Source organism: Haemorhous mexicanus, chromosome 22, assembly GCF_027477595.1.
Source record: "Haemorhous mexicanus isolate bHaeMex1 chromosome 22, bHaeMex1.pri, whole genome shotgun sequence".
NCBI classification, from domain to species: Eukaryota; Metazoa; Chordata; class Aves; order Passeriformes; family Fringillidae; genus Haemorhous; species Haemorhous mexicanus.
In genome coordinates, this window is record NC_082362.1 from 10,312,058 (window position 1) to 10,324,664 (window position 12,607).

The 12,607-nt window shown below is 52.6% G+C and overlaps 1 protein-coding gene across 7 annotated transcripts in view; it reads right to left on the reverse strand.

Moving 5' to 3' along the window:
* The window catches only part of ACACA (acetyl-CoA carboxylase alpha), a 108,659-nt gene extending 99,143 nt beyond the window's left edge, over positions 1-9,516 (reverse strand). For 3 of the 7 annotated variants that reach the window (XM_059866202.1, XM_059866200.1, XM_059866201.1), the window contains exons 1-3: positions 7,833-7,956; positions 5,014-5,060; positions 4,103-4,355 (exon numbers count right to left, since the gene is read on the reverse strand). In XM_059866202.1, coding sequence (XP_059722185.1) covers positions 4,103-4,329 — 227 coding nt within the window. In that variant the 5' untranslated portion in view covers positions 4,330-4,355; positions 5,014-5,060; positions 7,833-7,956. Of the gene's footprint in view, positions 1-4,102; positions 4,356-5,013; positions 5,061-7,832; positions 7,957-8,209; positions 8,295-9,445 lie in introns of those variants that run through there. The other 4 variants (XR_009489199.1, XM_059866199.1, XM_059866204.1 and 1 more) reach the window with 3 other exon arrangements.
* Positions 9,517-12,607: the final 3,091 nt, after the last annotated feature.

Here is a 12,607-nt window from a genome sequence, read left to right on the forward strand (position 1 = left end):
CTGCAATTCCCACGTGTAATTCCCACCTTATCAGTACAAGCAGGCACAGCCACGAGGCCAAACCACCTCCTTCTCTTTCAACAGAGAGAGGAGGAAGTCAACTTTTCACTCCAGGTGGATGAAGTTCATGGCCTTAAGCTGAAGTAGGGCAGGCTCAGATTAGAAATTGAGCAGAAATTCCTCCCTGTGAGGGTGGGGAGGGCTTGGCACAGGGTGCTCGGAGAAGCTGGGGCTGCCCCATCCCTGGAAGCATCCACGGCCAGGCTGGGATAGAGGAAGGTGTTCCTTCCTCAGAAATCAGCCCACAGAGAAGCTCCAGCACCAGCTGTCAGCACAGAGCCAGAGGGGGATCAGGACCTGCAGACAGCCTGGAACAGCAAGGATTCCTCCCTGCAGCAGAGGAGAAATCCCTGTGCAGCAGCCCCACAGACCCCAGAGCACATTTGTGCCTCCCTGCCCACAGCTGGCCAAAACCACAGCAGCACCAACAGCTCCACAGCATCAATGCTCCTCAGTGCAGCCTCCCAGCCACAACCTGCTGGGCTGCAAAGGAATTTTTTTCAATTCAGAAGAGGCTCAAAAGGATCTTTCATTGCACTCAGGGCTCTGTGCAGTCACTCTAAGCAGGCACCTTGTCCCAGTGCCAGGCTGGGCACGCTCAACCCCTGCTGCCCAGGCTAAAACTGAGGCATTTGGCCAAATTTCCTTTAGCAGATGATCAGTTCTGCTTAAGCATCCCCATCATTTATTGAGACACTGAGAAGTCCAACCAGTGTTAGGAGCAGCGAGCTAAACTCTGTGGGCTTCACATGAGGTAACAGCTGAACTCCTTCCAAAAATTTGCCTTTCAGCTGATACAAGTGGATTGTCAGGTGACTGTGCACCCAGAAACCAGAGCCCTGATGTACAAATACCAGAAGACATCCAGGCTTTGTTCTATTTTAAACAAGAATTTGACACAAGATACCGCCTCGGAAACTAGAAATTAAATTTAGCAATAATCAACAGCAATTTATTAAACAGAACAGATGGGCCCAAAGTACTTTCCAAAGGGCATTTATGGAGGAGTTTACTTAAATTTGCCACTAAAACTTCAGAGAGGAGCACAGCAACTCTGTAACAGGTCACTTCAAGGAAAACTGTATCCCAGCAGGACTGGCTGGAAGTGCTGATGGAAACTTCTGAACTCAGAGACAACACAGGCAGAAAAAGGGAAAAAAAAATTGGCAGGCTTGGTTTTAATATGGGATGGTGCAAAATGCAACAGAGACCCCCTGAACACTCAGTCTGGGTGGTTACTGTCCCCACACACCGATTTTTGGGTGCTGATGACCCACACAGCAATGTGAAGTTCATTTTTAACCCTCCAGCAGCAGCCAGCTGGCACACCCCAAGGTCTCCGTGGATCTCCAGGGGCAGGAGAGCCCAGAGTGCACAACCTGTCCCAGCAGGAGTGACTCCAGCAACAGCATAAACACTGCACAGGGTCAGTAAGGTCACACACACCTGCCCTCACAGAGCCTCTGGCAGCTGGTAAATCCTGCATTTCAGTTGTAATTGCTCCCTGAGGACTGCTCTGCAGCACAGCCCCTCACCCCAAACACAGCCATCTCTGTTTCAATCCTGCTGGAAAATCACCAGCAAATGGAAAGGGTTTTGGCAACTTCTTCCAAAAGATACTCTCCCCTGGACCTGCACCTTGTGTCCAAGAGTACAGAACTGCCTGTGAAAGTTCCTTTATCCCCTTGCACAGTGTGGCACCTTTGTGAGCACCAAAAGGAAGCTGGAAGCCAGAGCACCTCTGTTCCATTAGCTGACACAAAGTGACTCCAGGCAAGCTGTTGAACTTGTCTTTGCTGTTGTCTTTGTCTCAGTTTCCCCATCTGTAAACATGATTTAGAAATCTCCTGATGAAAGAGACGACCATCCTGAAAAGTATTTCAACTCACCTGAGTTTATCTTAGAAAATCAGCCCATAATGCTGTAACTTTTCTGTTTGAATTGGCATTTCTCTCCAATTTAACTCAAAAGTGCTCCCCAAAGGGACTGCCAAAGTAAGCAGGTTACAACAGAGGTGCCCAAGGTTGCACACCTATTGCACTCTGGGGCCAGACACTGTCCTGGAAGTTTCTTCCTCTGATATTTCCATTTGCACACTTGTGGCTAGGTGCTCACCCAACTTCTTCTGTTCCTAAGCTGTAGATAGTTACAGTTTCCTGCTTCAAAATTCCCTTTTGTGCTGCCAGATCATTGCAAGGGGCAGGCTGTGGAAAGGCAAGCCTCTGTAAATTTGCTTTAAGGTTTTGCATCAGTTGTGCAAGTGCCAGCTGGCTGAACATGCCCAGCAGCCTGAGCAGGACAGCTCTGTCAGGCACTGAGCAATGTCCCCCCTCTGCCCCAGCCTGGGCTTTGGGACTCTGGTCCCAGGGGCTTCTCCCTGAACTGGGAAGGGAAACGCCAAAAAAAGGAGAGATTGCAATTCCTTAGCCTGCACAAGCCCAGAAAGCAGTAAAACACAAGGAGGATTAGCTGTCAATGTCTAGCACTGGTCAGGAAGCCTTGCTGGAATCAGAATTCCTTCAAAAGCAGCACAGCAAAGGCAGTGAGGGGCTGTCCAGTAAAACCTGGAGTGGGATCCACGCTGTCCTGGGTGTTCCTGGCATGGGAAGGCACAGGCAGAAAGAGCAGACCTCCTGGAATATGGCAAACAAATGAAGGATCCATGGGAGAGTGAAGCCAGGCTGCCCAGGCACTGGGAAACTGATCTGGGCATGAGAAGTGCCCAGAGTCCAACAGGGACAGTCCCACAGGCACATCCCTCTACTGGACTGCAAATCAGCAACACCTGAAAGTAAAGGGGCCTTTGGAGAAGGAACCAGCATCAGCAGCACCCCAGAAGGCCAGCTCATGGCTCACTCTCAGAGAACCAGGAGTGGGGCAGCCCTGAGAGCAGCCCTGAGCTCAGGCAGCAGCAACCACTTAAATCTTGGTTAATCAGCACACTGCAGGACTCCAGGCTTCACTACAACCAGCACAACTTTCCCAATCCTAACCAAAAAAACCTCCAGTATGGAGCCACTGATCCTACCCACTGCCAGTTCTGTGGCTACACTGAAAGCAGCAAACCTCATGCAAAGACAAAACAGCCAAATATTGTTCTTGCTCTCAACAACCAGGGCCCAGGAAAACCCCACACAAGTGCAAACTTGAAATATCTCAGTGAAGACACTTCCATTTTCCAGGACAAGACAGGCAAGGTGCTTAAGGAATCTAGGCACAAATATTTCACTAAAAGCAAAGGAAAACCAAAGAGTTTGATACAGACAAACACACAAGAGGTCGTTTAGAAACAGAATGCCAGAGGAACACTTGAAGCCAAACACAAGTATAAAGCTGAACCTTTGGATCATCTTTGGAACTGACAGGGTAAAAAGACTGGAGAAGTTTAATTAACTATTTTTGTAATGGAGAACTTTGATTTAACTCTGCACCCATACCTCACGTGAGAACTTTGACATAACTGTGTATCCATACCTCATGTGGCTTAACTGTTTCATTAAATGGAGAACTTTGATTTAACTATGTGTCCATACTTCATGTGGCTTAACTATTTTATTTAATGGAGAACTTCAGTTTAACTCTACATCCATCCCTCATGTGAGACCTTTGATTTAAGTCTGTATCCATACCTCACGTGGCTTAAATATTTTATTTAATTGACACCATTGATTTAACTCTGTGTCCATACCTCACATGGCTTAAGTATTCTATTTAATGGACACCTTTGATTTAACTCTGTGTCCATACCTCACATGGCTTAACTATTTTATTTAATTGACACCATTGATTTAACTCTGTGTCCATACCTCACCTGGCTTCAGTATTTTGTTTAATTGAGATCTTTGATTGAACTCTGTGTCCATACCTCACCTGGCTTCAGTATTTTGTTTAATTGAGATCTTTGACTGAACTCTGTGTCCATACCTCACCTGGCTTCAGTATTTTGTTTAATTGAGATCTTTGACTGAACTCTGTGTCCATACCTCACCTGGCTTCAGTATTTTGTTTAATTGAGATCTTTGACTGAACTCTGTGTCCATACCTCATGTGGCTGGCCGGGCCATCCTGGGCATTGGGGAGCCCCAGGTCCGAGAGGGAGTCGGAGCAGACTGAGGCAGGGGACAGGGACCTCTCCTTCTCCTCCAGCAGGTCCAGCTTCACCAGGGAGCTGGTCTCATCCTCCGAGTTGTCCTCGGACACGGAGCCGATGATGAAGCGCGAGTGCGCGCTGGCGTCCGCGCCCTTGCTGGCCTCGGAGGGCTCCTCCATGGCTCCCCCAAACTGGGCTCTCAGCACTGCTCGAGACAGGACAAAACCAAACCCCAGGTGAAAAGCCACCCCTGGAGGGCAAACAAGGTGCACCGATGGGAAATGCAAGGTTAAAAGGGCAGAGCTGGAGCCTGAGTGCGGGATCAAAACTAGTTCTGCTCCAAGCGCTGGCGTCCCTGCTTGCACAAGGACTCTGAGATTCACCCAGTGCAGAACCTCCCACCTCAGACAAAGCTGCAGGAGGCACTTAAAGGAAAAAAAAATCCACCAAAATAACCCCACACACCAGACCCAAAACCTACAGACAAAGGCAGGGGACTCCAAGTATCAAAAATCACAGGATCAGAGAAGCCCTGACTGGTTTGGGTTGGAAGGGACCTCAAATCTCATCCATCCCACCCCCTGCTATGGGCAGGGACACCTTCCACCAGCCCAGGCTGTTCCTGGCCTTGGACACTTCCAGGATGGGTCTGTTCCAGTATTCCAGCAGGGAATGAAAGCATTTTCTTAAAAGTCAAAAGAATAACCTCAACTGAGAAAGGAAAACACAGGAACACCCCACAGCACAAAGGTGGGATGGGGAATAAATATCTGATACTCCCTGCTCTGCCTGACATTGCTGCACTTACATGACAGCTCCAGCCAGCTGCAAACACACCACTGGGAACTGAGGAGAGCACTCACCTCTTGATATCCGTGCGATCTGCGCAGTGAGCCACTTCCAGAACGAACTGGAAAAGGAAAGAACCGGGAAGCAAACATTAGGGTTAGAATGAAGCATGTCCCGTGTGTGCTTTCCTGTTTGCACCATCAAAACCATCCCAAAAAAACCACGGGCACACCACAGGCTGGCTGGCTTGCTCCAGGTACAGACTAAGCCAGGAGCTAAACCTGCAGTGCCCAAGCCCAGCCCTGGCACCTCCTGCTGCTCCATCCTTCTGGAATCTTCTGAGACCTGACCGTCCCAGCTGCCAGGAACAGCAGGGTGTGCCAGCACTGGCTACTGGTACCAAACCTTTTCTGTCACCTGCTGGCTGGATTCATCCAGCTGAATCCCAGGGAGGGAAAGCCTCACCAGCCCTGCTAATTTCAGCCCCGTTACCCAAGGATGCAGCACCAAAACCTGCCCGTGGTGTCACAGCAATGGTGGTGTCACACCAGTGGGACATGATGGGGCCTCAGTGAGCACCCAGGGAGGCATTTGTAGCCAGAGCAATCCCTAAACACCCCACTGCTGCTCTCCATCAGTGACTGAGAGCTAAGAACTCATCCAACTGGCTCTGCACTTCTGCCACGAAGGTGCTTGACTGAATTATTTAGATCAAATCCTGTGTTGACATCACTCCTCCCACAAACTCCACTTGCCCCGTGGCCACGGGCACTTCATTTGGCAGAGGCATCATTAACCATTTTATAACTGAAAAGACACAAATATCTGTCTGACATGGACATTAAGAGCATTAAAAAAAATCTTTTTTGAGGGTAGAGATGAGAAGAAGGGGAAGGATGACCAGAGAGCTTCCCTGTGCACCTGTGAAGTGGGAGCTAAACTAGGCAGGGAGACTCCTTCAGCTGAGGTGCTCAGACAGCACAAATCCCATGCTGTTTGTGCATACAAAGATGCAGACAGTGTTCATGTGGATATTTATCCTGGCACCAGATCTCTCCTCAAGTTTTTCATCCAGACAGATTTACTGTTGGCACAACCACCAGCGCCAAAGAGGCTGGGATGCAGCCAAACTAACTTCAGCCCCACTTCATTGAAGAAAACCTTTTCTAATTTCAATAACTGATACATTAATAAGCCAGTTTCAAGGATTTTGGGTTTTTTAGAAGCAGAGGGGCAGGAAGGGAGGTGTTTCACTCAAATACTCCATGAGAAAGCATCCACCCAGGACCAGGCAGTGCCATGCTCACCCAAGTTCACTCCAGCACCTTGTTTGTCCAACTCAGCTCCCAAAATCCCAGCTGCTATCCACAAAACCCCACTCAGGTGCATTTCCCAAGGCACTTCCAAGGCCTGGGAGCCAGTCCCACAGCCAGCAGTTCCGCTGGGGTTGTGCAATCAGCCTTGTGCTGGAGTGATAAGCTTGGCTTGCTCTCAGCACACCGAGAGTCCTCGTTCATATTTAAATTAATTTCAGCATTGTCTGGGGCTAAATTACACAGGGACTTTCTCAGGGATCTCCTCACAGGAGCCTCTGGATTTCAGTGCTGTGAGTGAAATGCACAAGGCTGTGCACTGTACACTGGTGTATTTCACATACAGAAATGTAAACTTTGGATATATACAACTGTGGAGGTGAATATATATAAATAAAAATGCTGTGACATACACACAAATACACTTACATTAGCTAGACACATATAGAGGTATATTTTATAAATATACTTGTACTATCTGTACACATATAGAGGTATGTATACAAACAGAGGTATGTTACATACATACAAATAAAGGGGTATGCTATATATATAAATAAATTGTTATATTGATGCCCTTCTGCACATTGTATTGGCTCTCTGAAATGCAACTGCCACAGCTCCACTTTTACACAAGCACCTCCAATTCAGCTGAGCACCAAGACAAACCTGTGTGCCACAAACCACTGCACATGTAGTGTTTGTCTCAATGTGCTGAACCAGACCCCACAACCCAAAATTATCCAGATCCTCAGCTGTGCACAGCCCCTACACTCCCTCCTAGCAGCCTGCCCAACAGGTAGCTCCTGCAGAGACTGAGGAGAAGCTGCAGCTTGTGGAAGGATGAAGCCTGAGAGCTCAGTCCTGAGCAGAGGCAAGGCCAGGGAACAGCTCTGAGCCTGCCCAGATGCAGAAACACACTCAGGCACAGCTGGATCCACACAGACCGAGCCGTGCTGTGCTCCCTGCTCCAGGGAAACCTGCTCCAGCTCCCTGCAGGTGTCCAGGCATCCAACACCCAAATCAAACTCTGCAACCCAGACCCAGAAAGTGCCTGTCTGGTTTTGCCTGATGCAAACCCAGCCCCACTTCACTCCTCCACAGCTCTGCTGCTACCATTAGTCACATCTTTGGCTTGACCCCGAAATGCACTTGTAAGAATACCTGACTTTAAAAGTTTTATAGCAGCTTCACTTTAAAATCACTTTTAATTCTGTAAAAATATACCCAGGCATGAAACTTGGGTAACAGGTGGAAATTAAAGTTTCCTTTATTTCTCTAAACCATCCCATTCCAAAGGCAAACCCACAGCTGAAGAGAACATCAGTATTTCAGTGGGCTCTTTCAAAAATCAGAGTTACTCTTCTACCATGTTGATGTGGCATATGAAAAGGAAATTAATAACACTAGCTGTGTTCAAATGTCTCCTGATTAGAGCTGTGGCATTGCTGATCAACGTGAATCACTTCAAAGTGACAAAATGGATTTGTGCTCTCACCTGGAGAAACACAGAAAACAACAGAGCAAAAATAAAAGGTAAAACCAAATTAAAACAGAGTAAAAATCAGCAGCGTGCTCACCTGTACCAGGGCTGGGGGGGGAGTTCCAGCTCGGGAGAGAAGGGAGCTTCCTGCAGCAGAGGGTCCCCAGCTCTGAGCAGCCCCAGTGCTCCCTGGCCACGCTGCTTTAACGCCCCCACGGCAGCCCCACCTGAGCCTGCCCCACCTGAGCCTGCCTCCTGGTTAATCATTGGGCATTGCCTCATCCCCGGCCCAAAACACAACCAAACACAACCAAAGAGTGCTCCAAGGGCTCCCCACAACCTCCCTGGGCACTGCCACAGCACAGAAGGAGCCAAAGCTGATGGAGGGTGCCCAGAGCATGGGGAAGGGTCTGGAGGGGCCTCAGGAGCAGAGCTGAGGTTTGTCCAGCTGGAGCAGGCTGAGGGGACACTCACCAGGGCTGCAGCTCCCATTCCTGCTCCCTGTGACCCGAAGGAACAGCTGGAGCTGGGCCAGGGCAGGGCTAGGCTGGGTATCAGGAGAAAAACAACTACCTAGAACTTTCCACCTGTGGATGCAGAATGACAGAATCGTGGAACATCCCGAGCTGGAAGGGACCCACGGGATCACCCAGGGCAGCTCCCAGCCCTGCACACACCCCAAAATCCCACCCTGGGCATCCTGGAGCTCCGGCAGCCTCGGGGCCGTGCCCTGGGGAGCCTGGGCAGTGCCAGCACCCTCCAGGGAAGAACTGTTTCCCATTATCGTGCCTAAACCTCCAGAGACCAAAAGAAGAGCCTGTATTTACAGCTATCCCAGTTTGCTAAAACACTCGAGACTGTCTGAATCCCACTGTCTTGGAGAGATTTTGGCATCACTCAAAGACTTTGCTGAATATTTCCTGCCTGCTAAACTGGAACAGCCTCCACTCACGCTTCAGATACTTTCAAACGTAGTACTTCTCATTTTAAACTTCTTCAAGAATATTTAGGAGAATGGAAGGGCAAGAACAAATATTGGTTAGCCGATCTGCTTATAAAACTTGACTGGTTTTGAGCATCTCGGGGCTGCTCTCAGCCCCTCGGCAGACCCAGACCGCTCCCCAGGATCCCGAAATTCCCAGGGACAGCAGCAGGATGAGACGGAGGAGGGATGCCCGGGCCCAGCCCCGGCCCGGCCCCGGCCGCTCGGTGCCGGACTCTCCGCCGCCCACGTGCTGCTCCTTTCAGGCTACGGGAGACCGGCGAGGCCACGCGAGCGACGGCACCGGCTCAGCGCGGCCCGGACGGAGCGCGTGGAACCGGGAGGAACCGGGAGGAACCGGGCGGCGGCTGCTGCGGCGGGCAGGGGCGGCTCCGGCCCGGGAGACCCCCGCGCGTCCCGGCTCGGCTCAGCTCGGCCCGGCGCTGCTGGGCTCAGCCCGAGCCGGCTGGGCCCGGCGTGCCGCCATCTCCCGCCGGCACAGCTCGGCTCGGCACGGCACGGCACGGCATGGCCCGGCCGACTCCCGCCGGCGCGGCGCTCGGCCAGGTCCCGCCCGCCCGGCACGGCATGGCATGGCCCGGCCATCTCCCGCGGCACGGCCCGGCCCGGCCCCGCCCAGCCCCGCGCGCCGCCGCCCGCCGGTGCCGCGAGCCCCCCGCGCTCCCGCCGCGCTCCCGGCGCGCCCCCCGGCGCGGCCCCGCCCTCACCTCACGGTGCCGGTGCAGCGGAGGCGCCGCGGGCCCCCGGCCTGGCGCTCCCCGCGCGGCCCCGCCCCGGCTCCGCCCCGCGCCCGCCGCGGCCACGCCCCCGCACCGCCTCCCGGTGGTGTGATCGGGGTTACCTCGGGTCAGGCCCCGCGCGCCCCGCCCCGCGCGCGCCCCGCCCCGCCCCGCTCCCATTGGCTGCCGCCCGGGCGGCGGCGGGGGGCGTGACCAATGGGGAGGTGCCGCGGGGGCGGGGCCCGTGGGGCGATGCCCGTGGCCTGAGCTCCGGGCGGGGCCGCGCCCGGACTCGAACCCGCGACCCCCGAGACAGCCGCGAGCCCCGGGACAGCCGCGAGCCCCGGGACAGTCGGGATCCCCGGGACAGCCGGGATCCCGGGGACCCCCGGGATAGCGGGAGCATCGCTCCTGAGAGGGAAGGCCGAGAGGGCTGGGCCTGCTCAGCCTCGACTCGAGGTGACCGAAGGGACCTCGCCAGTGCCCATCGGTATCCATGGTGGGGGTCCAAGCTGGAGCAGGTTCCTCTCGGTGGAGCCCAGCAACAGCACAAAGGAAAACACGCAGGGACTGATGCACACAAAGCTCTACCTGAACACGAGGAAGAACTTTCCTGTGCAGGTGATGGTGTGCGGGAACAGAGACCGGGCAGGGTGTGGAGCGTCCCGACTGCAGCGCGGTCTGGAGCAGCCCGGTGCCGTGTGCTCTGCCGTGACCCTCGTTCAGCAGGGAGGGACCAGGTGCCCCCGTGAGGAGCAGCAGTCCCCAGGCCAGTCCCTGTGCACGAGGGGCCCGCGTGGCTCGGGGACACCGGCCTGTCCCTGCCTTGGCACAGGCAGGGAGGACAGGGCTGGTAACAGGTGCTGAGGACACGGCCAAGCAGGGCCAGGCACTGCCAGCACCTCTCCTGCTCGGCTCTGACCTTCAGCTGCTTGTTCCGCCGACGGACAACGGTTTAAAGAACTACCCCTCTTCTTTTCTTTTTTTTTTTTTCCACATTTTGTGTTTTATTTGAAGTCTGCGCCGTTACAGGGTTGCTGAAATTCAAAAGGAACAATTAACACAGGTTTAAATGCTAATGCTGTGCAGGCTGATCCTGCTGGAGGTGCCAGGCACCCCGAGGATCTGCACAGAAGTGGGATCCATGTTCCCAAATACAGATAATTTCCACCAATGCAGTGGTTAGCAGGTGTGAGACTGCAGGAAATTGCACGTGGTGGGATGGGTGCCCACTGCAGGCAAGAAGTACCCATCCGGAAAATCCAATTTGGGGGTTTGGAGTTGGGGGAACAGAGCATATTCTCACATCCACTTGGACTAAATCTGGAAAATTTGGGCATGGACACTTTTACTTATACCTCTGTAGACATAAATTCATAGCATAGATGTGTCTTTCACACAAAGAATGCTCCTCTCAGTAAGTATTTCATGGAGGAGCTAGAGAGAAGGGTTTGGTGTTGGTTAATCCTCTCCAGTGCTAAATCCCAAGTGCTGCAGGAGTGAGGGGGAGTGCTTGGCTTGCTGAGGGGCTGGTCCCAAATCACTGATAATAACTACATACAGAACTTACCAAACCAGGAGATTACAACAGGCTGAGTTCATCCTGGCTGCTGCTCCCAGAGCTGCAGGCCTGCTAAAACCTGCACCTGCACTCTGCCTGCCCAGCCCAGCACATCCCTCCAGCTCCAAACACTGCTGGGGAGGGATTGCTTCACACTCTGAAATCCTGCAGCAACTCCTCCATTCAAGGGCACACAGAGGCATGAGCACGTGGAAAAGAGAGAGTTAAAGACATTAACCTTAAAACCCAGCGTGGATTTGGATTTGGAAGGAGCTTTTTTGGGCTCTGAAGATGGTGCAGGGTCTGGAGGGAAAGGCATGAGAGGAGAGGCTGAGGGCACGTGGAATGATCAGCTGGAGGACAGTGAGGCTGATCCCTGTGGGTCCCTTCCAACTCAGGAGATTCCATGAAATTAAACTGGGACTGTGGTGGGGTCCCCATGCCTGGAGCTGTCCAAGGAAAGCCGGGATGTGGCACTCAGTGCTCTGGGCTGGGTGACAAGCCAGGCTGGACTCAATGGTCTGGGAGGTCTTTTCCAACATAAAGATCCCGGGATGCAAGTCTGAGCAGGAATAATCTGTGTTTTAATTGTTTCACAGGGTTCAGACACACTTTGCAATGGGTTTCTTTTAAATGTTTGAATCATAACCACGTTCTGCTTTGGAGGAGGGGTGGTAAATGCACCTGACATCCTCTCCCTGTCCTGCTCCAAAACTGGGCACAGCTATTTACTCTCATTCCATGACTTCCAAGCATGTGCACTGTGAACTCATGCCACTCTGCTCTCTCAAAAAAAGGAAGTTTAGTCTGAGTTAACAAACTCCAAAACACACAGGGGAAATGTTTTTACCTCTTGTGACGCCAAGTGCTGGTTCCACCTCTCCTGACCAGGCTCTGGTGACACCCCCAGTGCAAACACAGCCCAGATCACCCCGGGTGAGGGGGTTGGTGACGCTGCCAGCCTGGCACCACGCGTCTCCTGGCAGCCAAGGAGCAGAGAGAAAGGTCAGATCACCCTGTAAAGCCAAACACCAGCCCATGAGACTCCCCTGGCTCTTGTTTTAAACACAAACACCTTAATTCAAACAATATCAATGCTTATGAGAAAGCGTTCTGGGTTCTCTGGAGCCCCGGCCAATTGACATCTCAGCGGTGATTTGGGATTGAACAGAAATATTTCCTTCCATGCTGGGGGACAGGCACACGTGGTTACCGAGCACTCCAACGCCCGAAGCTCTGCAGGAAAAGGTGATTTCCATCGCCACCGTGTGTCCGAGGCAGAAAACACCACAAAAACTCCACCCAACAGCGCCGAGAAATCCCTCTGAGAGCAGGGAGAGACAGGCCTGATAATGCTCCCCCTGATTTCTGGGTGTGTGGCCTCCGGGTTTGCTGGCACAGCTGCCCCAAAACTGCTGTGGTTCACCGGGGGCTCAGCCTGCACTCCTGCACCGGGCTGCAGGACAGCAGAAATATCAGCAAATAATTTCAAATAGCAAATGAAAGTGACCTCACTCACTGAAACCTCTGAGTAGCAGGGTGTGAGCACTGAAATCATTCCAGAGGATCCACCTGGATCTGCCTGGAGT